General features: G+C 39.9%; 1 protein-coding gene across 2 annotated transcripts in view; it reads right to left on the reverse strand.

Annotated features, from left to right (window-relative positions):
- diaph1 (diaphanous related formin 1) overlaps positions 1-9,561 on the reverse strand; it is a 101,437-nt gene extending 91,876 nt beyond the window's left edge. Inside the window, exons 1-2 of one of the 2 annotated variants that reach the window (XM_026194479.1) lie at positions 9,381-9,561; positions 8,737-8,858 (exon numbers count right to left, since the gene is read on the reverse strand). In XM_026194479.1, coding sequence (XP_026050264.1) covers positions 8,737-8,835 — 99 coding nt within the window. In that variant the 5' untranslated portion in view covers positions 8,836-8,858; positions 9,381-9,561. Of the gene's footprint in view, positions 1-8,736 lie in introns of both variants that reach the window. The other variant, XM_026194488.1, reaches the window with a different exon arrangement.
- Between the last annotated feature and the right edge of the window lie 16,783 nt (positions 9,562-26,344).

The following is a 26,344-nucleotide window of genomic DNA, read 5'->3' on the forward strand; positions in this document are numbered from 1 at the left end:
TCCTCAGTTGTAGGCCTAAAAACAAAGATTCTGCATTTGTCCAAATCATCAGAGAAAGTGCTAACAATTTCGTTTGTATTTGGTATATACACGCTTGCTCTAGAAGAAACTATCCTTTCTGTATTCTTCTTCTTTGTTTTTGTCCTTTTTTTTTTTTTTTTTTTAAATCTAACTTAATATTATACTTTTCACTGGGTTAATTGTTCCAATAAATACTAGGGGTGAGGTGAAAAAATGGCTAGAACATAGTATCGCACTATTTTGTCTGGTGATATTGTATCAATACAGGGACACCAAATATCTGTATTTTAGCAAATAAATGAAAGTACTTGGGAATACTACAAACAAGATGGCTCATCGCTGCTGATAGGAGGTAAACTTTCTGCAAGCAGTTGCAGTCTGACTGTCTGCGATCACTCTGAGATTGTCCAAGGTTTGCAAATAATTGCTGTCTAATTTATGAATGTATACAGATTACCTATTCCTATCACAAGTCACAAGAGTGAGGGGACTTGAATTAACTGGCTTCCAGATGTGAATTTATCAGCAACAGATATGTTATTTTCAATCATTCAAATACAATTAACTGCTGTATTATCAGAAACCTATTGCATCTGATGACCAAGTAAATACATTCAAAAGCATACTGATTATCACACTAATAGGAAACTGACTGTCTCATGGCAACATTTATTATCAAGTTTTAGTGATAGTGTTAGTATGCTTGACAATCTCATTCTGCACTTAAAAAAATTTTTATTATCTTATTGGATAAAACAGATATCGACAACTTTGAGGACTTAATTTGCAGTTGAAACAGGCGATAAATTGCACCATATTATTCCAAAACTAAGCATGTCACAAAAAATTGTTTAGTGTTTAAAAATCACAAAAATATCATAATGTGCTTGAAGTATTTCTATATTGTATCGTGAGGTGTCTGTCTGGGTGAGCCGAGTTGTGTTGAGTTGATCAGACCACATAAAGAGGAGCTGCAGAGATTTTCTGCTCCTAGTTTTTCAGCACCCATTTACCTTGCAACTGTGTTTGTAGAATCAACTGACTCATTTAAGCTTCACACCACCTGTAACTTATTATCGCTGACTGCACACCCAGTGCACATTTTCTGCCCTACTTAATCTCCTTATCTATATATTCACCTTTCTGGCTTCTTCCTTTTGGTTTTTGTCACTCCTCCCTTCATTCCTTCTCAGTTTGTGTGTGTGTGTCTCTCTCTCTCTCTCTCCCTCCTTCTGCCTCCCCCAGTCTCCACTCACTGATGGCTCACTTGCTTTCCCTCCTCAGCCTTACTCTGTAAAATACTGCTGTTCACGCTGAGCCAAGAGGCCCCTGCCACTACCAGTCCATTAACCACTCCAGTTTCATGCTGGCACTCAGTCATCCTATTCTTCATCTCACAGTAGGCTCTTCTTCCCCCGAGATGCATGGAACAGGAACCCATGTGTCTGGGTTTACCTATAGCCCTTTTAACCCTTTAGAGCCGGTCAGAGCAGGCACGCTCTGTTTTGCGTAACTATTTTTAAATCCCGGTAGCACTGCAACCACGTAAGCTAGCGCAATAATTTTTTTTGCATATGAAACCGGAGGAGTTGTACTTACATCTTATGCCATCAGCTTGTCCTAAGTCACAGTTTCCTTCCACATATAGCTTTGCAAAAACTGCATAAAAAGCACTTGCAGCAACAAAAACATAATATTCCAGAAACGCGCTTCGCCGATCCGATCAGCTGTTCATAACACTTCCTACGTCCATCAGCGTGACCTGTCGCATGTCCGCCATTACCTACCCGAAACCGGAAGTGATATCATTTTGCGGAAATGTAGTTTTTTTACGATCGGGGCCTTATGAGCCTATACTTGTGTTTTTAAAAGTTATGTTTGAGTTTATGACTTTCTGTGTCGTTTCTGGGATGCTTAGGACTCATATTGCACTGCTGGAAATAGTTTATTTTGATGCATATGCTGCTTTTTTGCAAATTTGCACTATAATATTTATTTTCGTTTTTCCTGCAGTGTATAGAAATTGGTGTATTTCAAAAATAAAACTATGAAGACACTTAAAATAAATTTCCTGTGGTGGGAAACTAGTTTGTGCAACTTTTTTGTATTTACAGTTTTGAGGGATAAGCCTCTTAAATTTCTCTAACTACAAATATATGTTAAAAAAACAAAAACGATTTTCAATTTTTTTGTAGTGTATTGCACTTTTTTGCAATTTATGTAATTACTATGCACCTAATGCAGACATATTATTAAAGTTTATTATTAAAATACAATGGTTGTATTGATGTATAGCAACTTGAAATGCTCCCAAAAATGGCACTACAGCATGTAAAAATATAAAGTAAGCTCTGGCGGACTTGGTTCTATGGTAGGTCTTAAAGGGTTAAGACATAGGACAAGCAACACTGATGGCTTAATTTATTATTTAAAGTGGGAGAATCATTTAGAGCCCAAGGTCAGTGATGAGAGCACTTCGTATTACACACAATTATTTGCTATAAGTATGATTTTAGACAATAGGAACATGGGGAAACATGCATGAGGTCAAACATATCCTACAATGTGCTGAATAAATGTGAGCATGTTCCAATCAACTGTTTTTCCCCCCCGACATGTTATTGCTGTTAAGGGCAGCTTCCATAAAAGAAAGGTTTTAGTAAACCAAATTACTTACAAGGAGACGTTCACATGGAAATGGTAAATGGACTGATTCTTACATAGCGCTTTTCTATTCTCCCGGAGTACTCAAAGTGCTGTATACAACATGCCACATTCACCCAATCACACCCATTGTCTATACAACTTTCTCTATACGTAGTGCTTTCTAACTACATTCAGACACATTCATACTCCGATGGATGCATCAGAGAGCAACTTGCGGTTAGTATCCAAGGATACTTGACTCCATGCAGACTGGAGGAGCCAGGGATCGAACCACCAACCTTCCAATCAGTAGGTGACCTGCTCTACCTCCTGAGCTACAGCCACACATGTAATCGTGTGCATGCCAGCTTATCAGCTGCAGACAGTTGACACTGTTTTCTGGTGAATAGGATAATGCAAATATAGAATCAACCTATTAAGATTGCGGTCATGACTTTTGCATTGAATTGACCATGATATTCATTCAGACCTGAATCCATCACATTTAAATGCAGAGAGATGAATATAAAAAAAAAAACAAAAAAAAAACCTACATGTCTGAAAGAAAGTGTGGGCAAAGCAGACCCACTGTAAACCAAAGCAGTCTTAACTACTGTACTTGACACTGAGCCAGACTTTGTGTGAGACTAAAGAGTCATGACCTGACTTGCTTAATTTGTGCAGTTATGGTAAATTACACATTTGCTGAGGTGGTTTCCCCAGGAAGTTGGTGCACTGGTGCACAAAGGCACCAGCAGACATGAGATGTTATGCTTAAAAGAAAGATCCACTTATCTTTGCTATTAATCAGACTTTTAATAATTTAAAAAAAAACAAACAAAATAAAAAAACAACAACAACATAATAACTTGCATTCAACTCTTCAAACCCATGTCCAGTGTGACAAACAACTACCTTGTTGTTCTATTCTATTGTTCTATTCTTTTCTATTGCTAGAATAGAAGAGAATAGTCCTTTATTGTTATAGTGGTTGAGTGTATTGCAGTTGTCCTCAGAATAGGAAACAAGTGTGTTAATATAGTTAAAGGGACAGAATAATCAGTAAGAGGCTATAGATTTTTGTAATAAGAGACTAAGGGCATTATTGCTATACATTTCTCCTCATAAGTGAAACGTTTAATGACTACTAATATCTAAAGCTTAAACAAAATTTATAAATATTTACATGACAAGTAAATCAGCTGGCCAATTGAGGTTGGAAAACTCCAACTTCCTCAACTCAAGAGAGAAATACAAGCCAACTAGCCAAATTCTTAGATACACCTGCTCATTAACACAGATGTCTAATCGCGTGGAAATGACTCAATTCATTAAAGCAAGAAAGGTGTTTTAATAACTTTGAACATGGCATGGTTGATTGTAGCAGATGGACTGGTCTAAGGATTTTGGAAACTGCTGATCTACTGAGGTGGTTATGTGGGATAATCCCACATAACCACCTCAAGGGTTTACAGAGAATCATCAGAAAAAGTGAAAGTGTCCAGTGACAGGCCGTAGATGAAAAGGCCTTGTTTATGCCAGTGTTTAGGGGAAAAATAGTAAAACTGCTTTGAACTGATAGGAAGGTAATTCAAATAACTACATGATACAACCAAGGTATGCAGAAGAGCATCTCTGAACACATCTCTGTCCGACTGAAGCAGATAAACTACAGCAGCAGAAGACCACAGCTGATGTCAATCCTGTCAGCTAAGAGTAGGAAACTGAGCTACCAATCATATGAGCTTATCTAAATTGGATAATAAAATACTTGAACAAAGCTATCTGATTTGAAAGAAAGGGTCTTGAGACTTGTAGCTAACAAACCTGCAGGAAGGTATGATAGCATCATGCCAATAAGGACAAAAATATCTAAGCACCTTGATCTAAGGAGCTTGGAAAGAAAAGCGTCTGGAAAAGGTGGAGAGTCCCAGATTTTAAACCCATTTAAACCCAGTGGGGGGGATACTCCCACTGGGTTTAAATCTGGGACTCTCCACCTTTTGACCCTAGAACTGAAGAAGCTTCTCGGCTGAGAGGTGAAACATCTTCAAGCAACTTAAAGAAGTCCAGACGCTTTTCTTACCAAGCTCCTTAGATTACGATGACCTGGATGACTGAGAACCTTCACAGACATTTTCCAGCACCTTGTTAAAGCTATACCGTAAAGACTTAAGGCAATTCCGAAGGCAAAAGAGGCCCACACCACTTTAAATGAGGTAGACATAATAATTGGATGTGAATGTACATTTTGGTAGTATAGTACGTTTTTGTTTTAAATTCAACAAGTCTGTCTTTTTTCACTTTCAGGAAAAATATAAAATCTACATCTCTTTTATGCTATAAATTACTAAAGAAACCTAATAAAACATTACATAGTTTGCAATGATGATTAAAGTCACAATAGGAAGCAATCATTTAAATTATAGCATAAGACATCCTCTCACATAGTTTCAAATTTCAGAAACTTGAAACACTATTATTCTGTCTTAACACTTTACACACTGCAACATCAAACTAGCTAAAATGATCCTACAAAATGCCAACATCGAGTTATCTACAAACAATTTATGAAGAAAAAAAAAATAAAAAAATCAGAGAGCTATCTCTGGAGCCCCAGAAAAAAATGCAAGTTACTGCCAAACTCAATGGCCAGAGCTAGACTCTGATCTAGAATTCACCTTGTATTCCAAACAGCTGTCCAAAGGCAGTGATCCCTGGCTAATCCTCACCGTACCTTCCTGCTGGGTTGAGTAAGCATGTTTATGTCAACAGCAAGGATGCTGCTCTTTTCTGTCTCTCTGGGCCTGAAGAACAGAGATAGCTCTTTAGGGAGCACAGCTAAAATGATCTGCTTTATAAACAAAACACCTTGGATAAGTTCACTGTAGGCACACTGACTCATATTTTTAACACTAATGATAAACCTAACTGCAGGCTACATATGGCTAACATAGTCTGTGTGAAGTGAAATCCACTGAAACACACGCACATGTTTCAGCTTACAGACATGCCTACACAAGCCTTATATCACTACAGTATGCATCTGTGGGCCAAGCCATAGTAAACATTACACAAGTTGAGCTCTAGGTTAGTAAACATCTAAATAATAAAATTATTGTGATGAGTACAATAGAAAGATCTCTATTTTGAAGATATGAAAAAAATAACCATCTGTTACTACTTTAGTATAGTTGAATAGATGTGAAATATAGCTGAAGCTATTCCAATAACATACTGCATGAAAAATAAATAAATAAATAAATAAATATCTAATGCCTCATTTATGGTCACTGCTCTGGTTATTGTGGATGCCTGTGACATCACCACGGCCCCATAACCATTCATATTGACACCCGAAGCATGATAGACACGGTGCAGTCTCCTGAAATCTCAGAAGAAAACCTTTGCATTACTACTGAGCCAAATGATACTACTACTACTAGTTGTTATTGTCATTATCAGTATTATTATTATCATATGATAATGAAGTTGTTTTCAAAGTTTCTCCCTCTCTGTAATCTGCACGGTCCTGCAATAATATATCACTGACTTGATAGTAAAGGCATAACTTCTTTTACAATTTTGTCTCCAAACCAGTTGCACTGGGTTACAAAAAGATCAAGAGGCACACATCAAGTGGAAATGACAACAAAGTGTGGTGGGTGTCTGTTGTTGTGATGTCACTTGACAGGCGCTGTTGTTTGTAAAGTTCATATAGACTCTTCCAAAAACCATGACACTGTCTAGCAAACTATATCATGATTAAACTGAGAGATCGCGTCCCAGAAGACACACAAAAAAAATATTCACAAACAGATAAGTATTTATAAGAATACCAAAAAACAAGCTCGAAGGACAGGCCATGGTCAAGATGACCTGCTGAAGTTCAACCCAAATGTCACAATGGGAAAGGAGAGTGATTTTTAATGACTTTGCAACTGGCATGGTTGAAACTGCTGATCTACTGAGATTACCACACACAACCATCTCAAGTATTTAGGGAAAATGGTTAAAAAAAAAAAAAAAAAAAAAAAAAAGAAATCTATCAAGTGAGTGTCCATTCTCTGGGTGAAAATGCATTCTTGATGCCAAAGGAAAATGGCCAGCCGATTCAACCTGATAGGAATACATGGGAAATCAAACCTTGAAGCAAATTGCTACAGCAGCAGAATAACACACCATGGTTCCACTCCTGCAACTGTCAGCTAAGAATAGGAGACTAAGGCTACAATTCACATGGGCTCACAAAAATTGGACAACAGATTGAAAAACAGTTTCCTAGTCAGAGGAACCTGAACTTCAGCAGGTTGCCAGAAAGGTACTAGCAAGGTGTACCTAACAAAGTGGCCAGAAAGGATCTATTATTTTACTTAAACAAATGCAGCTGACTATTTTGTAGGTCAGATTTTAATTTTCAAAGTCCAAATACCAGTAAAACAAGCCAGCATTCCTAAACAGAGTTGAAAGGTTTGGTGGCATTCCTAGTCATAAGTCTAACGTACTCCATCATGTATCACTGGTATGTCTAAAATGAGAAGAAACCGGAACATGATGAAGTCATAGACAAGTCAAAGCGAATGATGGAAGAGTTGAGAAAGCTGATGTCACACTGTAGATCAGGTAGACCAAAGAATTCTAAACTCTCACAGCGGTGTAATCAAATTCTCTGCCTCTCCAAAAAAGGGTTCCTATTTCACAAACAGAAGTGCATTGTAGTCAAGGACATAAATTATTCTAGGCATGCAGAAGCTAACTTACACTTTCAGGCATACTCAGTAAAAAATAGACTCAGTTATGTACTGTTATCTCAGGTGATTGCACAATTGGTTTCTGTCTGTGACTCATATTTACTTTAGGTAGGCCTAGCCTACCTAACCCTGTGTATAGATGAACACTGCTATAATACTAGGTGTTAATGACCACAACAGTTTTCTTAATTTGATTTGTCTTTCAAACAGAAACATATTTTTCCCAAAGCTGCATAGGCACAAAACCAAACATTTGCTCTATATTATATTCAGCTTGTCACTACACCACCTATTTGAGCATGCAACTTTGCAAGGAAATGTAAAACACCCTAATACGCTGGTCTTTGTCACAAAAAACTGGGCCTCAAAGTTCAAATGCTTGCCGTTTGTACCTCTGGGCACATATCCAACTGGTTCCACAACCCCACCACACACACACACACACACACACACACGCACGCGCGCGCGCCTTAAAGAAAAGACAGGAGGGGGGGGGAGAGAACACCTGCTCTATGAAACATTTTCCTTTCACCTGGCTCTAAAGCACCAAATATTTAATTACGTGGGCTCTAATATGGACTGAAAACTCTTTGAAACTAACAGTTTACTTGGTCTCTGCATTCTCTATGGTTACCGTTTTTCACCTTATCGGGTTTCACCTGTTGCTAGACATGACCAAGTGTTCTATTACAAAACAGTTTGCTGATGACAGACATCACTACTGGTAACTCTGGCAGGCACGCACCACGCTGAATCATACATGCTGACAAAGCCAAATAGAAACCACCTAAAGTAATTTAGATTAAGTCACCTTGGGAAGATTTTAGCCCCACCTTATCACAGAAAGTTATTTCATTCGCTTATACAGTTCTATTTAAATACTTTTGCTTTACATAGCAACTCCATATATAAAACCCACTGCAGAAGAAAACACTAATTATTAACTGCACATGTGCAAATGAAAGGTTTGGTGCTTGAGCTGCCGGGAGCTCGTCGGGATTGCAAAATATAAGGTTTATGGGAGAGTTTATGTCTTCGGAGTTAAAGTGCCAGTTACTTCCTCATATGCTGACTTTCTAGTACTTTGACCTCAGTCGTGAATCCTATTGAGCACCATTTCAAGCTGCACTGACAGCTGGTGAGAAGCCAGCTCCAAGGGGCGAAAGTAATTACAGGTACGGTGTCAGCTCGCCGCTTTGTAGCTTTACTTAAAACTTTAGAGGAAGACAATCAGTGGTTTACTGCAGCAGTTTGGTGCCCACCCCCACTGATGGTTACATGATAAAGGTGCAGGAAGTTGAACCAGTGGGATACTCACAAATTTCTTTTTTCCATCTCCATCATCGTAGCTCTTCTTTGATTTCTTGTCCTTCTTGGGACCAGCAGCTGAGGCAGAACTCCCCGTCTGGTGATCCATATTTCTACCTTTTAATCCGTTTCCTTGAATTGGATGTCAAAATAAACAAGTGGAACAGTAATCCTTTTTTTAAGATTTTAAACGTCAATGGAAAATGCCAACTCCTAATTCCCAGGGGCCTAGGCTAGTGCCCAGGCTAACTAGCCACAATTAGCGCAGTGCTGCTAATAATTTGGTAGAAAGCCAACAGACAAAACGAGCCCCTGTTTAAGCCGCCTCTCGGTATCACTGGAGGAGGGAAATTCAAAGCACAGCCCAACACAACTCCTCGAGACGAAAAGTACGAAAACAACCTGTTGCGTTAATAAAATACAAAGTGAGGACGCCACTCTATTATTTCCCACATGCAACACAAGTCCAAGTTTTTAGAAACGTGGATTTTAGGTCCTGAATGTATGCGGTACTATCTGAGCTAACCTTAGCTTCAGCTAGGCTAGCTTGTAACAGTTAGGTAAAGGAAAACACAAAACAAAAAAACTCTTTCCGCTATCCACGAGTTGTTTCGACGACCACAGCGCGAGCGCTAAATTGGTGTTATCAATGACCTAGGTCGACGGTGTGTCCTCAATTTGTTTCCATGGCTGTTAGAAGTTAGTAACTTTTTAACCCCTGGTTGACAGAGGGGAAGCAAGTACGTCTTTAGCAATAAAGGCGTCTTCCTGTTCTTCTGACAGTCCGCTCTGCAGTAGTTGGAGGGGGGGAGGAGCCTGTGTTCTGCCGCTTCACCTGAGAGGATTTATCTGACAGCTCTAACTCCACCGCATGCAGCTGATCGGCTAGACAGTTTCCAGGCATGCCGTGCAAGTTGAGACAAATAACCGGTGAAATATTTACATGACAAAGACGGGAGAAACAGACACAGCTGTGTTTGTGTCATAAATGGAACCTTACTTTTATCTAATTACTTTAATTAGCTTTTTTATGTATACTGTAGAATGCAAGAAAGTTCAGGCTTTTCTATACAGTGTTGTGCGAAAGTCTTTAGCCAACCGTCAGTTCTTAATGTTTTGCTAGGAAAATGGAAAATATGTGCAGAAATCTATTAAAATATGTGCAAATGTAGATGGAAGTACAGTATATAAGGCAACACGATCATGTGTACAATTCTAACAAGCTTGACAATCAATGCTTAGTATGACCACCTTTATATTTCAACACAGCTTTAACTTTTATACAGTTATTTTCTTTATGTAATTTCTTTAAAATTAAATTTAGTCTCTGTCCAGGCTTGTTAAAGGATGCTATCCAAAGCTTGTGTTTGGATTGGCTGCCTTTTGTTCAATTGTCTGTCAAGATGATCCCACACTGCTTCAACAATGTTAAAGTAATGAAGCAATCACACAATCAAGCATTTAAAATTACAAATGTTTTGACAAAATTTTCCAATACCACTGGCAGAAATGCATCCCCCAACCATGACAGCCTTCACTGACTTTTACACTTGGATGTGGACACTCACTCTTCCACTTCTACATTTGACATTCCTCAGCCTTTTATGTGTGTTTTCTTACTTAAAAATGATACCTTTCCACTGAGATCATTTTGATGACTTCTTTTTTTGCAACTTCTTTCTCCACTTGTTCAGTTACCTCAAATTTTTTAAGCACACACTGCACACCATTCTTAGACACGGCAAGTTTTTGACTAATAGCTCTTGGTAAAATCACCTTGTTGCTAAAAACAAACTTATAGATTCTTTCAGTAGGCTGCAAGTAACAAAGTGCCTAACAATACAATTTTTAGTTATTTTCTCTGTTCTCTGTTATGTGTAGACAACACAGTTTCACCCCTTGGATTAGCTGCCTGTTACCCTTGAATGATTCACAGGTCAGCTTTAAGTGGCTTAAAAGTTGTCTGGTGATGATGTGGACTAAAAATTAATGAAAATAAATAAATAAAATACAAAAAGTCGAAAGGAAATCTTTGAAAGAAATTAAAAATGTCTGGTGAATTATTGCTTATGACCATTTTAAAAAACATTACAAGAAAGCCTCAATTATTGGAAACAAACTATAAAGACATTATACATATATTTTCTTATGCTTATCTGTTGCCGTGTCACAGGGGGGAGAAACCTAAGCAGAGAAGCCAAGACCCTATTCTCCATTTCATCTGGGGAAGGTATCCAAGAGGCGGGCTACTCCGATGCCTGAACCACATCAACTGGCTCCTTTCGATGTGGTGGAGTAGTTAATACTCTGAGGCCCTCTTGTATGAGCACTAACACTAGGCCCCCATGCTACCCAAGCCTACCTCAGAATATGAACAAGATATATATAATGGAATTATTATATATTACATTTGGAATTATATATATTAGTGTTTGTGTGTATGTGCGTGTGACACAATGTAGCTCAATGCATTTATATTAAAGACGACCTGCTGAAGTTCAAACTGAGCATCAGAATTTGGAAGAAAGGTAATTTAAGGAAGTTTGAATGTGCCATGATTGCCAGAGAATGGTCAGAGTGGTAGTTCTCTGGGTGAAAATGTCTTGTTGATGCTAGAGGTCAGAGGATGGTCATGCTGCTTGAAGCTGATAGGAAGGAAACAGTAATTCAAATAATCACTTGTTACAAAGTATTCAAAAGAACATTTCTGAATGCACAGCACACTGGACCTTTAAACACCTGCACAGAAGACCACACTGTGTACCACACTGAAGCTTTAGGCAACCGAGGCTATAGAAGATGGTCGAGTCCCAGTTTGGTGTACAGGAAATTAAACCATCGTGCCTTGTACCAACGGCTCAGTCAGTTCTAAAAGCAAAAGGGGGATGTAAACCAGCACTAACAAGGTGTTCTGAATGAAGTGTCTTGTAAGTGTAAGTAGCGTTACAGTCGAGCACTAAATCGGTTCAAGAGAGGTATGAAAGAACTTTTTTTTCTCCAGTAAAATCTACTGAATTTCATGTAGCCTGAAAACTCAGTGTTCTTTTAGGGGGTTATATTTATATCATAATTCTAAGTCTTTGAAAATCTATGTGTAGGACTGACCTAAAAACTGTTACTTACTCTTTTATTGATGCACATTCTTTGTTAATCGCAGGTAGCTCATCTTAGTCCCACAGGCTGGATCTAAAACAGAATTTGGTTAATGACGTCGTTTTTGGTCCTCTGCTTGTTGCTTTTTTTTTTCTTTTTTTTTTTTGCTTCGTAACCACATTGTGCATACAACTACCCAGACTAGGAGCTCCACCTAGCGGTACAAAATGTCAACTTCAGGCGCTGTAGTGTGTGACCAGAGTCAATAGGCTACGGCTAGTCAGAGAAAGTTAATTGACTAGTAGAAAGCAATTGTGGTGTTTCCTGCCCTGTACTGTTTTTGATTTTTGATTTCTTTTCATACACAAATGCAATTGACACAGGGCAATGATTAGAAAATAGATACACAATGCATGTGCAGGGAATCACTGCATAAGGAAGGAATATAACCAATTTTCTGAGTGTGCTAAATAATTGCCCTATTCTTTTTTTTTTTTTTCACAGAATCTTCCAAATAAGCACAACGCTGAGCAAATTTGGCCTTCTGTCTCCCACTTACATGGTGTGATTTCAGGGCTGCACTACAGACAAAAATAGTCACCACGTTTAGCTCTCCAGCGCAGTTTCGCATCTCAAACGAAGCATTCAGTAAACACTGACTGAATATCCTAAAGATAAACATTTAAGTTTCCCTGGCTTAGGTTATTTTGAGATATAAAGCCCAACACTTGAAATTCAGCACTCGGACTTGCACAAACCTGCGCGCACATTACACGCGCACAAGTCCTACACTCACACGCGCGCGGGCACAGGATTACAGAGATAGGCTCGTTTTAGCTGTCCTGGTATGTGAGAGATGTTTTCCAACAACAGGATTGGTGAGGATTTGCGCATTACCAGTGGCACTGAAGCAGACAACAGTTTGGTTTATCGCAAAGGACTCGCCATACTTTTCAGCCTCGAGTCTTCATTCTTCAGAATATTAGAGCTATAAATTGCGAGAGAAAGGTTAATTAAAAGTGAAGGTGCACGATAAGAATAGCAGCCCTGTGGCACTCGTAAAAGCCCCTCTACGGACGCTTTGGATGATAAACAGTTGGCCCTTCACATCGGCCGCTGCAGCATCGTTTTCAGCTTTGCTATTCATTTACAGGCGTACAGACGAGAATATTGCCACTTCAGAATACATTTGAATATCTTTATGCGACGCTATAGGTCAACGATCTGGCATTTGATAATTTTACAATGGACAAAAGGTTGGAAATCGTCTGGTGACTGTTTCGTTTCACAAGACAAGACAGTTAAGTTACAGTCTTACAAAGTATTTCACATACAGACTACTGTATAGATCATTTCTATGTTGGCAAAGTGAAACATATTTTAATTAGACAAATCAAATCAAGAGAGAGAGAGAGAGAGATGGGGAGAGAAAGAGAGAGGTTCACTTCCACATAGTCAGTGCCAAAATGTGAAGCCAATAAAATGAGGTAACACAAGCTTGGGAGCATAGCTGTAAAGGAATAGTATTGATTACGCTTTGTGCACAAGAAGGTTTCAGCAATTATTTATCAGTAACTACAAGGTTGTGGGTCTCTAATTAGAACAGGAATGATTGGCCACTTATCCTTCCACCAGCCGTAGACCTGCACTCCTCTTTGCCATCTTTTTGATTTGGTATCATGAGTCTTATAACTAAGCACGTGGCATCATATAACATAAACAAGTATTTGACTGAACAGATTCCAGGTTACTGAGGCCTTAGGTTGTCCAAGACAGCTAACAAAGGCAACAACTTCATTTGTCCAATACTGTATGTGCAGCAGCAGCAGTTCATGGGTCGTCCTTAACCCCCCTGACACGAGTCTCTCTAAATACCAGTAATCCAAGAAATTGGACCTTTGGGATCTGGCCTACTTGTAGGAGGTCCGAGCCTCTCTCAGTGATCTGTCATATGGCATGGAGGCGAAGAAAGAGTTCCGGAGCTGACAGTTGATGAAGAACACAATAAGCAGCACCAACAGGAAAAGCAGCAGGCACATGACTATGTAGGTGATCAGGTCCGGTTTGTGGAGCTCGCCCTCCCGGAGTCCTCCTCCCCCTCTTCCCGTGGTGGGTCTCAGGAGTGCATCCACGCTTACAGAGCCACCGTGGGAGGCATTCAGGGAGGAGGGGGCGTGTGTGGTGGATTGTGCCACGAGCACCAGGTCGAAGTCTGGGGTGTCGGTGGAGTTGAGGAGGATCTGTCTCAGCATGGCGCCTTGCGAGCTCACCGACAGCGTTGGTCTTCTGGTGAATGAAAACATGTGGATAAGGTTATGGAGTCTACTGACCCTTTCTTTATTCAGCCTGCCCAGTTTTCTATTTATGATACAACAAAGCGATACAAAGAATCAGCAGATGTCACTTTGCGGCCAATTTGAAAATAGTGTTTTAGGATAAGAATATCAACGTGCGCTTCTGTTAGTCTGACAAGGTCACGGATACAAAATGCAGGACACAGGATAAGTACACGGTGATGCCATCACGAAAGCACTACAAAGTAGCCCGGAGTGACACTGTAGATTTCTCGAAATACTGCTTGACATTGTGATTTCGCTCTTTGCGGAATCCCACAGCGACGTTACTTACTTTGGTGTGAGCTGCGAAGAGTTCCGCAGGTGAACTGAAGAAGACAAAATCTCGGCTCCGCATTCCTCAGCGTCCCCAGCTCTGTCTGCTCCAGCGCCACCGAGGACGCGCCGTGAAAAAGCGGTGGGTCGATAGTTTCAGATATACCCAGACCATATGTCGCCGGGTATGATTATAGCGCAGGGTCTCCTGTCACATCGAATCGAACTTTTTAAATCCGTATGAGCGTGGATCAGACATCTACAGCAAAGCGACACACGCGAGTTTCCACTTGTTGGCTTTTAAATCCAAATCGACTCGCTACGCATGTAGTTGCGCACAGACTGGCTACTGTAGCAGTATCCAAGTGACTCTGGGTTCTGTCAGAGGTGCTGAACTTCAACGACGATCGCTGGTGCGCACACGTGTGCTTGTGCGTCGCTGTGCGCAGTCGGCTAGAACTACTTAGCCTGTGCTTGTACAACGCGCAAAGGAATCAGCGATGCCCGCTGTCGAACTATTTCTCTCTCCTTTTATCCAGTAAAGGATCGATATTTGCTGAATTCACACTACAAACTGTCTGCTCTTACGGGTGCTCCGATCCAGTGCTACTAAAATGAGATGAAAGGAGATATTAATGGGAGACAAAATGCAACAGCACACAGCTTCCCATCTCCTCCCTCGGTTGCAAGTGTGTGTGTTTGTGAAAGTGTGTGTGTACGTGCGCGCGCGTGCGTGTGTGAGAGAGATTAGGAGAGGGCAGGGACAAAGCTAGAGACACGTCACCGGACAAGGACGTGTGTTGTAAAAATCTATCTATTTGTCTATCTATCTATCGTCAGTGTCCCTCCGTATAATTTTAGTCGGTGGTGAGACAAATCTGACTCAGTGCCATTTCTGGCCCGGCGTGGGGAATGTCTCACACTGGTGATGAGAGAACAGGGAAAAGGTGTGAGGTTGGAGAGTGCCTGTAAGAACTAACGGGGTTATTTAATCGTAGGATGGGTCCATCTATTCTACAATTGTCTTACAGTCTTAGTGCCTGAGTTACCCATAATGGTAAACATTAAATGCATTTAAATAACACTGCTGGTCTATTACAGTTTAAAAAAAAACGAAGAAGATCTATTTATTCAAATGTGATTTATTTGTTTTGAAACCTGTGTGTGTCTATGAAATATGTTTGACATTAGTACTCGACACTAAAAAGATGTTCTAAAGATGGTGATCGAAGGACAGTTTGCTCTTACGTGATGTTTCTGAAATGGGTGTGCATACAAAGCGAAAGTCCCCTAAAAGCTGTGCCGACCTGTTTCATATTCATCCGCACCTGTTCCGTCACAACAGAATGGCTGGCAGGCATCGAGAGCAAGGACAGAGGGGCACACACACATGCACATACACACTGTATGCAAACAGCAAATTAGAAAATGACTTTGATGCCGCATTGACACAAACTTGCATGCACACCCACACTCATACATTTGAGGCAAACTACAAATAAAAGACAAACACCCAGAGGTGTCCTGGTGCCCCACATCAACTTTGTATTCATGGATAAAGCGGATTACAGTGAACCACAGTTTGATGGAATGTTAGTGTCATATGGGAAATCTAAATACAGCCTAAAGTCTTGTTTACATAGTGGAGGGATAGCAGTAATTATGTCAGAAGACTCCTGTTTATTTTTCACATTTTAAATATATATGGCAGTCTGCATCCATGCTGTATTTTCTCTCCATGAGCCACCTCATCTCCATCACAGATTCAAACACAAATGCACATGTGAATCTGCAAGCACAAAGGAAATTTGACCCATTTTGCGTGAGTCTCTTCAAGTGGGCATCAGGTTGACAAGTGACCTACTAACACCACTTAATCAGGTGGTGTGGTTTAATTGAAAGGAGGATAAGAAAGGGGAGAAAAAGGTTGTGACATCCTCTAATATATATGTTGAATTATGTCTCACTCTGTGGCTAATATAATAATTATCAGTCTCCGAGTCACAAAGAGTTTTCATTAGGAATGTTGAATTGTAAGCCTCCACCAACTTCATTAAGTGTCTTGGCATATGAAACTTTTTCTTTGTGTTTGTTCATGTGCTCCTTTAAGCCATGTATGCACACGCAAACACTAAATAACACACCACTGCCCCTATGCATCATATTTTTACATCCCACACTTTGAGTTATCTTTGCCTCACTAATTCCCCCGTGTCTCTTTTCCATTTCTCTGTTGTGTGGTCCAACTTCTTTCCTCTCTACACCCTCTTTCTCCATCTTTTTCTATTTCTTAATCCTTTTAATCCACAAAAAAGAGAGGAAAGACGACTCATCCATGAAGCACTGTGAACTCAGAATGGAGATAAACAAGAAAACTAAGAGTTTGGGGATTTTTCTGACTTTAATAATGTTGTTTTACAAGAAGAAGAAGAAAAAAAGAGAGAAACTTAATGTTCCTATTGATGGGAACCTAACCAAAGGCAAATGGCAAGTCAATCAAGTCAACAGGGATTATGTATGTGTAGCCTACACAGTCCAGCCACACCACTCTCTCTTTCTCATTAACACACGCAGATAAAACACGCAATGATACACACGCCTCTGCGCTGTCAGCTAACTGGAGAATTGGGTCTGCTCACGGGCTGTTATTATTTTTTGGATTTTCAGCGGGAAAGATGAACTTCTATAAAGTCCTTCCTCAAAGCTTTCTGCCACTGTTTTACATCAGTAAGTCTCACTCACTATTAATTATTGCCATGTCAAGCGATTGTGAAGAAAAGGGCACTAACAAATGAGGTGGTAATCTGTACTCCTGACGATGCGTTACTCAACTGTTACTGCTAATTCCTTTGAGGCTAAACAGCTAAATAGACTCCGCTGAGTTTTGTTTATTTTTTGCTTCATGAAAGAGTAATATTGTTTTCTTGCTTTCACAGCAGGAGCTTCAATTTGCAGTGCAGTCATTTGCTGCAATGGCAGGAGTCCAATAGCCACACAAACATATACTGTCTGCAGAGGCCATCCATCTCTGCTACACTAACACATAAAAACAATGTTAGCAAAGCCCCCAAATCATCAATAATCAATATTTCCGAACAATAAAACCCCATCCGTTTGTGAGTTAAGACAGGCACAGGCAGATCCACATGACACCTGACAGCGGCGATGTTCCCAGACACACTCTCTAGACTACAAGACAGAAATGACAGAGCGAGACGGATTACAAGAACACTGAAACACACGTGTAGGAGACATCTGGCATGTGTAAATCACAAAGAGGAAAATACACACGCAGCTACACACTTACATAAACACAGACAGAGAAAGGAAAACACAGCACAGACGAGATGATCACTGATGGGTGCATGTGTAGTTAGGGGTCTTTATTCTCTTATGTCAATGCACTTCCATTATCAGTGGGACTGATTGCCAACAAGAACCTAAAACAAGCTAAAAAGATGACATGACAGACATCTCCCCACTTTTATTTGCTCTAATTGTATTCATTTTCTTCCAACTATCTTCTCTTTATCCTCTGAGGGAAAAATCATCAGGCAAAATAGGATTTCTCCTTGCCAGCGGATAAAATGCCCCCCCTTTGGCAGAAATCAGATGCTGCACAATTAGTCACTTGATTATCTCACCAGCACACCAAATGCTGCTTCTCATTTCAGGGAGAATTTATAAGAGATGGTTTTAACTTGTCTTACAGTAAAAGGGCAAAAATACTCAACATGAGCAGAGGCTCTCACATCGCAACATTTTAAACTATATATACATTAAAAACCAGCACATTAGCATTCAGTCCTCTTTGTGGAGGACTATAAATACCTTGGAGTACACATTGACAATAAACTGGACTGGGCTAAAAACACCACAGCACTTTACAGGAAGGGCCAGTCGTCTCTATTTTTTGAGGCGACTGAGGTCCTTCAACATATGCCGGAAAATGCTGAGGATTTTCTATGAGTCTGTGGTGGCCAGTGCGATCCTCTATGCTGTTGCATGCTGGGGGAGCAGGCTGAGGGTCGCAGATGCCAACAGACTTAATAAACTGATCCGTAAGGCCAGCAATGTTGTGGGGATGGAGCTGGACTCCCTCAAGGTGGTGTCGGAGAGGCGGATGCTGTCCAAGATAAAGACAATGTTGGATAACACCTCCCACCCACTCCATGACATGCTGGTCAGTCACAGGAGCTCGTTCAGTGAGAGACTGAGATTACCGAAAAGCACCACTGAACGACACAGGAAATCATTCCTGCCTGTGGCCATCTCCCTGTACAACGCATCCACTTAACACACTGTTTGCTGCTACAACTACACATGTTTCTTTTCCAAATATTTATTTATAAGTGACTTATGTATGTATGTATGTATATATATGTATATATTGTACTATTCTTAGTTAGCGTATTGTCTGTCTTGTCTTAATGTTGGTTTAAAATGGAGCACTGTAACAAAAAAATAATTTCCCCCAGGGATCAATAAAGTATTCTGATTCTGATTCTGATTCTGATTCTTTGTGAGGTCAAAATATAGTTCAATCCTGAAGAGCATCGCCTGAAGGAAATAAAATAAAAGTCCACAGTGAAATTACAATAACATTTTATATGTGGACTCAGATTCTAATCCAGGGCAAGTGGGCTGCACTAAGAAAGCAGACTCAGCCTTTACGGGTCATTTCAAAGTGTAATCTTAGGAAATGTAAGAATGCAAAGATGCTGACTTGGAGATAGCCTCGCTGTTTCATTCTTTTTAATTTTCATTTCAAATGTGAGTAATTTTCAGGAAGTTGTGTTTAGGATCAGTGAAAAATCCTTTTAGGACAGAAGAGCGGGAGCACCTGAGGTAAGCTATTCCCTGGTCTGATATCTGTGCAACAGAACAGAGTTTCACCTTCCTCACACTTGAAACACAAATAATCTGGACGGAGGAAAAGGATGAAGGTGTGGAGAAGAGTGTCACAGGGAGCAGGAAAAGAAACAAACAGATCAAGTGGAAAATAACAGAACCAGTGCTCCTTACTGGACATAAACTTTGATCCCACCATCAGCGTGTTTGTGTAGCTGAGTATTACTCCTGCTGTTTACAGTCACATTCTGGGAATACGGCCTCTGTATGGAGAACAAACAAAGAGATGCTGAAACAGACGAAACAAACGGGAGATTGAAAAATGCAAACAAGTAAAAACACGAGGGTGGGTGAGTAAGTACAGAAAACAAGAACAAAAAAACAAAACTGGATCCAAACAAAAAAATGACAAAAGGGAAGGAGAGGAAAAGTGAGTCAGAAGATGAATGATAGAGCAAAAGCTATGACCAGCCCATAAAAGGGAAACTATGCTGTAGGTACATAAATAAACTGAGGGGAAATGTTGCTGCAGCAGCTCTGGGATTTTTATAAACATAACTTCCTCTCTACGACTCTTTTCTTACTCACAAATGAGTCTTGCAGAAGACTCATTTTTCTTACGGAAAATGAGTCTTATAGAAAAGTGAATGGGAGAATGTTTGCACTGCAGAAAATGTAGCACCGGGTCCACTAGACTCCTTAGTGGTCATTCCACAGGTGTTGTTCACTGTCACGATTCCAAAGTGGATAAATGATGAGAGCCGACTACTACTAAGTTGTTGATGCTGATGATGTTGATAATGAAATACAGAGTCATGCATGAAAAGTACTGTTCAGTGCTGTATATGACTGCTGTTAGATTTTCAGCATTTATACAAGTCAGGTGGACTGTCGAGTGATATTTTTGCATCCTTTTGCTGACTCTGATAGTTGAATGTTTACCCTGTAAGTTACCAAACGCTCTGATCGCTGGAAAATCTTGTAGATTTTGAAACTACACAATATTGTTGAGCATTTGTTATAAGGTGGTGGTAACAGGTGGCGGTGACTAGTGTTCAGGAATTAAGCTAATCTCTCAGGATCAATACTTTTTTCAGGACAGAAACCGTGGCTCTTCTCAAACATGTAGCTTTTTATTTTTAATAATAAACCTAGAAAACGGACTGATTTCTAACTTTAATGCTACAAAAACTTTGAAAATGGTGCAATTAAATGGTATTTAGTGCTTTAGTTGAACTAAGAGGCAGAATAATTAAAATCCCAGTAAAGTATCTGTCTGTAGGCACTTAAAGAGAAATTCTGTCAGATGGTCAGGGCAGGAACGGTAAATTAGTTTAATTGTCCTTCAGATTATTTTAAATAGCAGACCAATAAAGCCCTCGCTACCCATTTCTATCCCGAGCCTCAAATGTGGTCGACAGAAAGAGCTCTTTCCGGGGGAAAGATCTTCTTATTACAGAGATGCACACCTGACACATTTATCTTGTGTGAGAGCATTTCATGCTTCTCACTTTGCAATTATGAGTGCACTCATGGCTGCAGACACTCTCATTCCTCAGTGCAGCAGCTCACGCGCCTTAAGGCCCTGTTGAGCCACCTGGAGAGCTCCTCGGAGTTGTCAAACGAGTCCCCTCATCCATCTTGAACCAGCGCAACATTGCTTTAGAGAATTGGTAAAGACTTGGCGAATCTTTCCTTTTGAAACCCCCACACACCACGCCCACCCCCACAGCGTCAGACCTCTCAACTTATCTAGAAATTGCACATTTGGATTTCACCAATGATGAGAATTTGTAATAAGGTCCCCCCCAAAAAACTGCAGATTTTTACAGACTCTCATGTCAGCAAACAGGAGAAAAAGCACAGAACATTCTATGCTGTCTTTTATCTGAGAAGTGAGTATGATTCTAAGGCTGTGGTTACATGCTGTACAGCTGACCTTTGGTTTGTTTAAAAGGTTTTTCTTGATGAGCTTCTCTCCAGAGGGCTTTCCCCTAATGAGGATTGTGATGAGAAAGTGAGAGGGCCTATGGGTGTGAATGGTGCCTTGGACAGGAGCTGTCTTTGTGCGTTATCGTGCAAAAATGATGAGCAACACTGTGGCAGGGTGTGGCTTGCGGATGCCGTGCAGGTGCATCCGCCACACCCCGCCACAAACACATGCTTGTCTTTGAAAGCAAGAGTGACTTTTGAGTTCAACAACACTTCGGTGTCCCATTAATATATTTGTGCAAGCTTTTGTTTGTGTACAAGCAAGCTAGCATTTACTGTTTAAACGTGAGTGTTTGTAACAGACAGTCTGGTGTGTATGCATGTGAGAGTATTCATACTTCAGTGTGTGTAATGTGTGCAGATTTCTGGCAAAGATGGCGTTAGTGCCCGCCTACGTATGTATTCAAGCTTCTAATATTATATCATATGAGGAAGAGTAAGCTTCTACATAAGCTTGTATTTATACAAGCATTGTGTGTGTGTGTGCATGCTGCTAAGTCTGTCTTCTAAAACGGCTTCTAGGCAGTAGGATGGGGAACATGGGAGAGAGTGTAATGTTTCCTCCAAAATCCCTGGAATCTCTGTCTTTCGGAGGCAGGAGGTCACATTGTTCACTGCTTTGCCGGGAGAGAGAGAAGGACTGATGAAGGAGGTGAGAAGGATGGAGGGTGAGGGAGAAAAGGAGTTAAGAGGGAAACAGACAACAAACACTTCCTGGCCCTGGGCTTCTGGGACAAATTACACCACAGAGGGGATGTCAGTTATACTGCGTTGCTCTAAGACACACATGTGCGCACACACACACACACACACACACACACACACACACACACACACACACACACACACACACACACACACACACACACACACACACACACAAATGTCCTCATTGTCATTAACGCCAGCTGATAGGCCAGTGATAGCTTACAGATCATACACAAACAAGCATCAACATACGCACTTCCATAAAATGTTACCTCCAGGTTTAAACACAAACATGGATACACATAAATACACACCTAGCCTGACAGGGTGTGTTATTGAGTAATACCCTTAAGGCCCAAAACATATCAAAAGTCTCAGGGAGAGCACTGAAGGAAATCAGATAATAGAATTTCCAGTGAATGTCCAAAAGCACATATCCCTCTGAACTGACTTTGTTGCTATGGAGATAGTCCAGTAAGGGTCTGGGCTGCTGTTTGTGTTTTTGTGTGCTTTACAGCATTTCTGTGCAGGATTAAAGGAAGTCTTTTTTTCTTTTTCTTTTTAAAGAATTTTGGCTTTATTGGTCTGCATAAAGAGGCAGAAAGACCAGAAAAAACAAAGTGAGGAGTTGTCAGAGGTTATAATTCAAGGTAATGGATTCTCCTATGTAACTACTTCTTTTCTGCATGTTTAAAATTGTTACTAGAAAGATTTTGCCCAAATGATTAAATCCTATTACACGAGGTGGGATTTTTAGTAGTGGGTATTGTCACGGTCAGAAACTTTCTTTTGGACTGTAGCATAGCCAGCGTGAGCACATAACAGACTTCCTTCACTGCCTACACCATCATGACTCCCAAAGACGAGGAAAAATCCAAGGTATCAATGCCAGTAGTCAAGACAGCAAAGGACCCAGTGTGCAGGCAATCAGATTGTGGAAAAACTTGGTGTGGTAAAAGTAAAAACGATACAAGCCATCTAAATGCAGAGAGCCAGCTGGAGAAAATTAAACCGATAAGACTGAAGGAAAAACACATGTACACAAAAACTCAGACACTAATGAGGATGGGAAAAACAAAAGGAGGGAAGTAAAAACACAGAAGGTCTCTTAAGGAGCTAATCTTCAGAATAAAGCCGAGTAAAGCAGACACACAGAGGGAACACAGGAGTCCCATAAAATGAGCAAAACCTTCAAAATCACAAAGGAAGCAAAAAACCAAACAAAAAAAATCACCCAAAACAAAGGAAGTCTAGGACAAATCTTTACAAGGATCCTGACAGGCAGAAAAAGGCAAAATGAATGGAAGACTTTTTAATCAAAATATTTCTTCTCCTGAAATGACATCTTCTGTATAACCCTGTCGTGTCTCAATAGTCACAAAAATAAATTTCAGTGGAAACAAGGACACCAAAATCTGCTGTTTGTCATCTAAAAGAAGACCATTTAAGGCAGGTTTTAGTGAAAACTAAAGGTGTTTGTTGGCGTTTTTATTATTGCAGTAGAGGCAGTAAAAGTTTTTTTTTTTAAAAAAGTGACAGCCTGAAACAGTGCAGAGAAAGCGTTGACTGAATATCATGGAAAGACTAGAGCCTAATAAACATCTGCACGTACGTAGGAACCGAGTGTTTGCTGTGCCGTTTTAGAGGGCAGCTTTCAGGAGGCGCTGGCGAGGTCAGCACACAGGTGCAGGAACACAAGCACACACACACTCCGGCTTAGAGCAAAGCCAATTTCCCAGTCACAGTGGGGCTCCTTGGCTTTTAAACCCTCTTCAAAGTCAGTCTAAAATGGTCTATATCAAGGCAGCATTAGCTTGATGTAACGCTTTTACAGTAGTAAGACTTTGCTGCGGTTTTAAGAAACTGTTCCTGAAGCGCAGCTCATTATCACAAAAGAAACATTACAGCAAGGTGGGTGTTTATAGAGGTTTGAGGGCAGTAGGACCATGAGGGTGGAAATCTGGCTAAGATGTCCTCAATCTGGCACTATAGCTAAGCTCTAATACCTGACAGAGGGACTTTGAGTTAAGTTATTAGTGTTTCCATGACATCACATTATAATTAACTATAATTGTGGGCAAAGACTATTAAATACGTATTAGATGAGTTTGCATGCTAAGCTGCATAAAATACAAAAAATTGTGGAAACAGAAGGGTGGCACACTGTTAGTGCTCATCACTGTCACCCCTTCCTACCACTGTCCAGGAGCCAGTAGTTGTCTGTCTCTCCATGTTATCCCTATGAAAGAGTGGCAACCTGTCCATCACTTGTCCCCGCCTTTCACCCAGTGTCAGCTGGGAAGGCTCCAGCTTCAGTATGACCCTGGTTGGATAAGTGGTCAACACAATGGATGATGGATGGATGTAAAGCAGACTATCATGTTGAGGTGCTCATATATATGTGTACAACACAACACAAAATATATGGATATATTTCATTATACATATGTTTTATTAAAAATATTATGTGTATTATACATTTGTCACACTGTGTGAAAGTGTACATTCTGTCTGGGGAACTCCCAGCTGTTCAATGTGTTGTGAACAATGTTGTTGGAGCACAAAACAATTCAGCAGCCACATGTTTATTTTCTTGCTCCAGCACCTCTCATCCACTAGTGGGTAAAGGTAAAGACAAATGCTGAATAATTAAATTCCAGAAGCAGAAACATACAAGGTAAATAAATAAAAAACAACAACAACAACAACAGTCAATATAGAGCTTACTCTGTTTAATTTAAGGATCAAAAATATGACAATATACCATACAAGATTTTGATTTAATTATTAATTCTTGTGTAGAAGTTAAAAATACAGTATTTGAGGAAATGTTCTCTTCCTGGTGGTGGGTCTTTTCATCATTTGCATGGTTCTACAAAAAGGAAACTAATTAACAGCTTTAACACCTAATACAAATAAATAAAGAAATAAGGTCGAGTCCATTTAATTGAAATGAAAATCTGTCTGAAAAGCCTTTATGTATCTGAAACAAATTAAAAAATCATATCTGTAAAAACAGCATTTTAATTATGTTTAAAGCCTTCTGATTAAATACTTACTATCTATTTGAATTAGAAATATACTTGGTCGTATTTTCCTACTAGCGAGTTTAAGCCCTATCTATAAGAATGAAGTCCTATCTGTAAGAATGAAATTATACAGTAGTGTATGTATATATACATACACTACTGTACATTTTAATTATACATATATATGCAGGTTTTAGGTTTTACTGTCAAAGATGACTTGATGGTTTTGGGAACTACCTGGGCTCTGCCTGGCAAACACCCACTTTCAAAGTTGTTTGTTCAAGCATTTGTTTAACTTGGACCACTATTAGGAACTCTAAAGTGATGCAACAGCAAGTCGGTAATTTATCATCAGCTCTTGCTGCGGTCTTTTATTTTCCTGCAATCCTGTTTCAGCCTCTTTTCTGTCTACGTGGCTTTTGTTCTGTGGTGGATGCAAAGTAGAAATTTAAGAGGACCTGCTAACAAAAGATTTTCTTTGACAATTTAAAAACATGCTGTATTCCCTCTCTCGTATAGAGGCTAGAAACATTTTCTAGGCTAATATTTACCAGTGTTTACTTTCTTTTTCTTAATGCCAGTTGCTGCGTTCATGTGTTGAACTAGTGAATAAACACTGCTGAACCAATTATAGTTCTTAAGCAGGAAAAACACTTACTCTGTAGCAGGAGATTAGAAAATATCCTTAAAAAAGCCCTCTAACTCCTGCAATGTCTACTTGCAGGAGAAATAGTGTATACTAGCTAGGACAATTACTAGAACCATGAAAAAAATTCCTAATGACACTGTTGCTGATGGCTGCAATAGGCCCATCTTGACTCTTCCATCTGAGGGCAAATAACTACTGTAACCAGCCACACAATAAAAGAATGGTAATATAGTTCTGCGTTAGCTTAAATATATTTACATTTTATCTGATTAATTTCAAGAAGGATTGATGAAAGTGAACGGTATATTCTAATTTTCTGAATTCATAGAAAAAGCCTTGGAGGAACCAGTCTAACCCACTGATTATGACATGGCGTCTCTAAACTTAAATGTGGAAAAATGTGCAGATTGGTGTGACTGCCAGCACTGGATGTTGATGTTTTGAATGAAGTATAATTTTCAAGGATTCAAGAAAGAACCTTGAATTTAAGGACAGGAGCTTCTTAACTAGAGCTACTGGTGTGTCTTTCAGCTTTGGGATGCCTAGTATGTTCATATTTGCTTTAAATCAAAATCTGGGCCTCAGTCACAAACGGGAACGATGATGTATCTGATCCCACAGGTCATCATCGATTTTAGCACCCCATTTATATAATATACTACAATAATGTCCAGATTTAATAACTTC

Source organism: Astatotilapia calliptera, chromosome 2, assembly GCF_900246225.1.
Source record: "Astatotilapia calliptera chromosome 2, fAstCal1.2, whole genome shotgun sequence".
In the NCBI taxonomy this organism is placed as follows: domain Eukaryota; kingdom Metazoa; phylum Chordata; class Actinopteri; order Cichliformes; family Cichlidae; genus Astatotilapia; species Astatotilapia calliptera.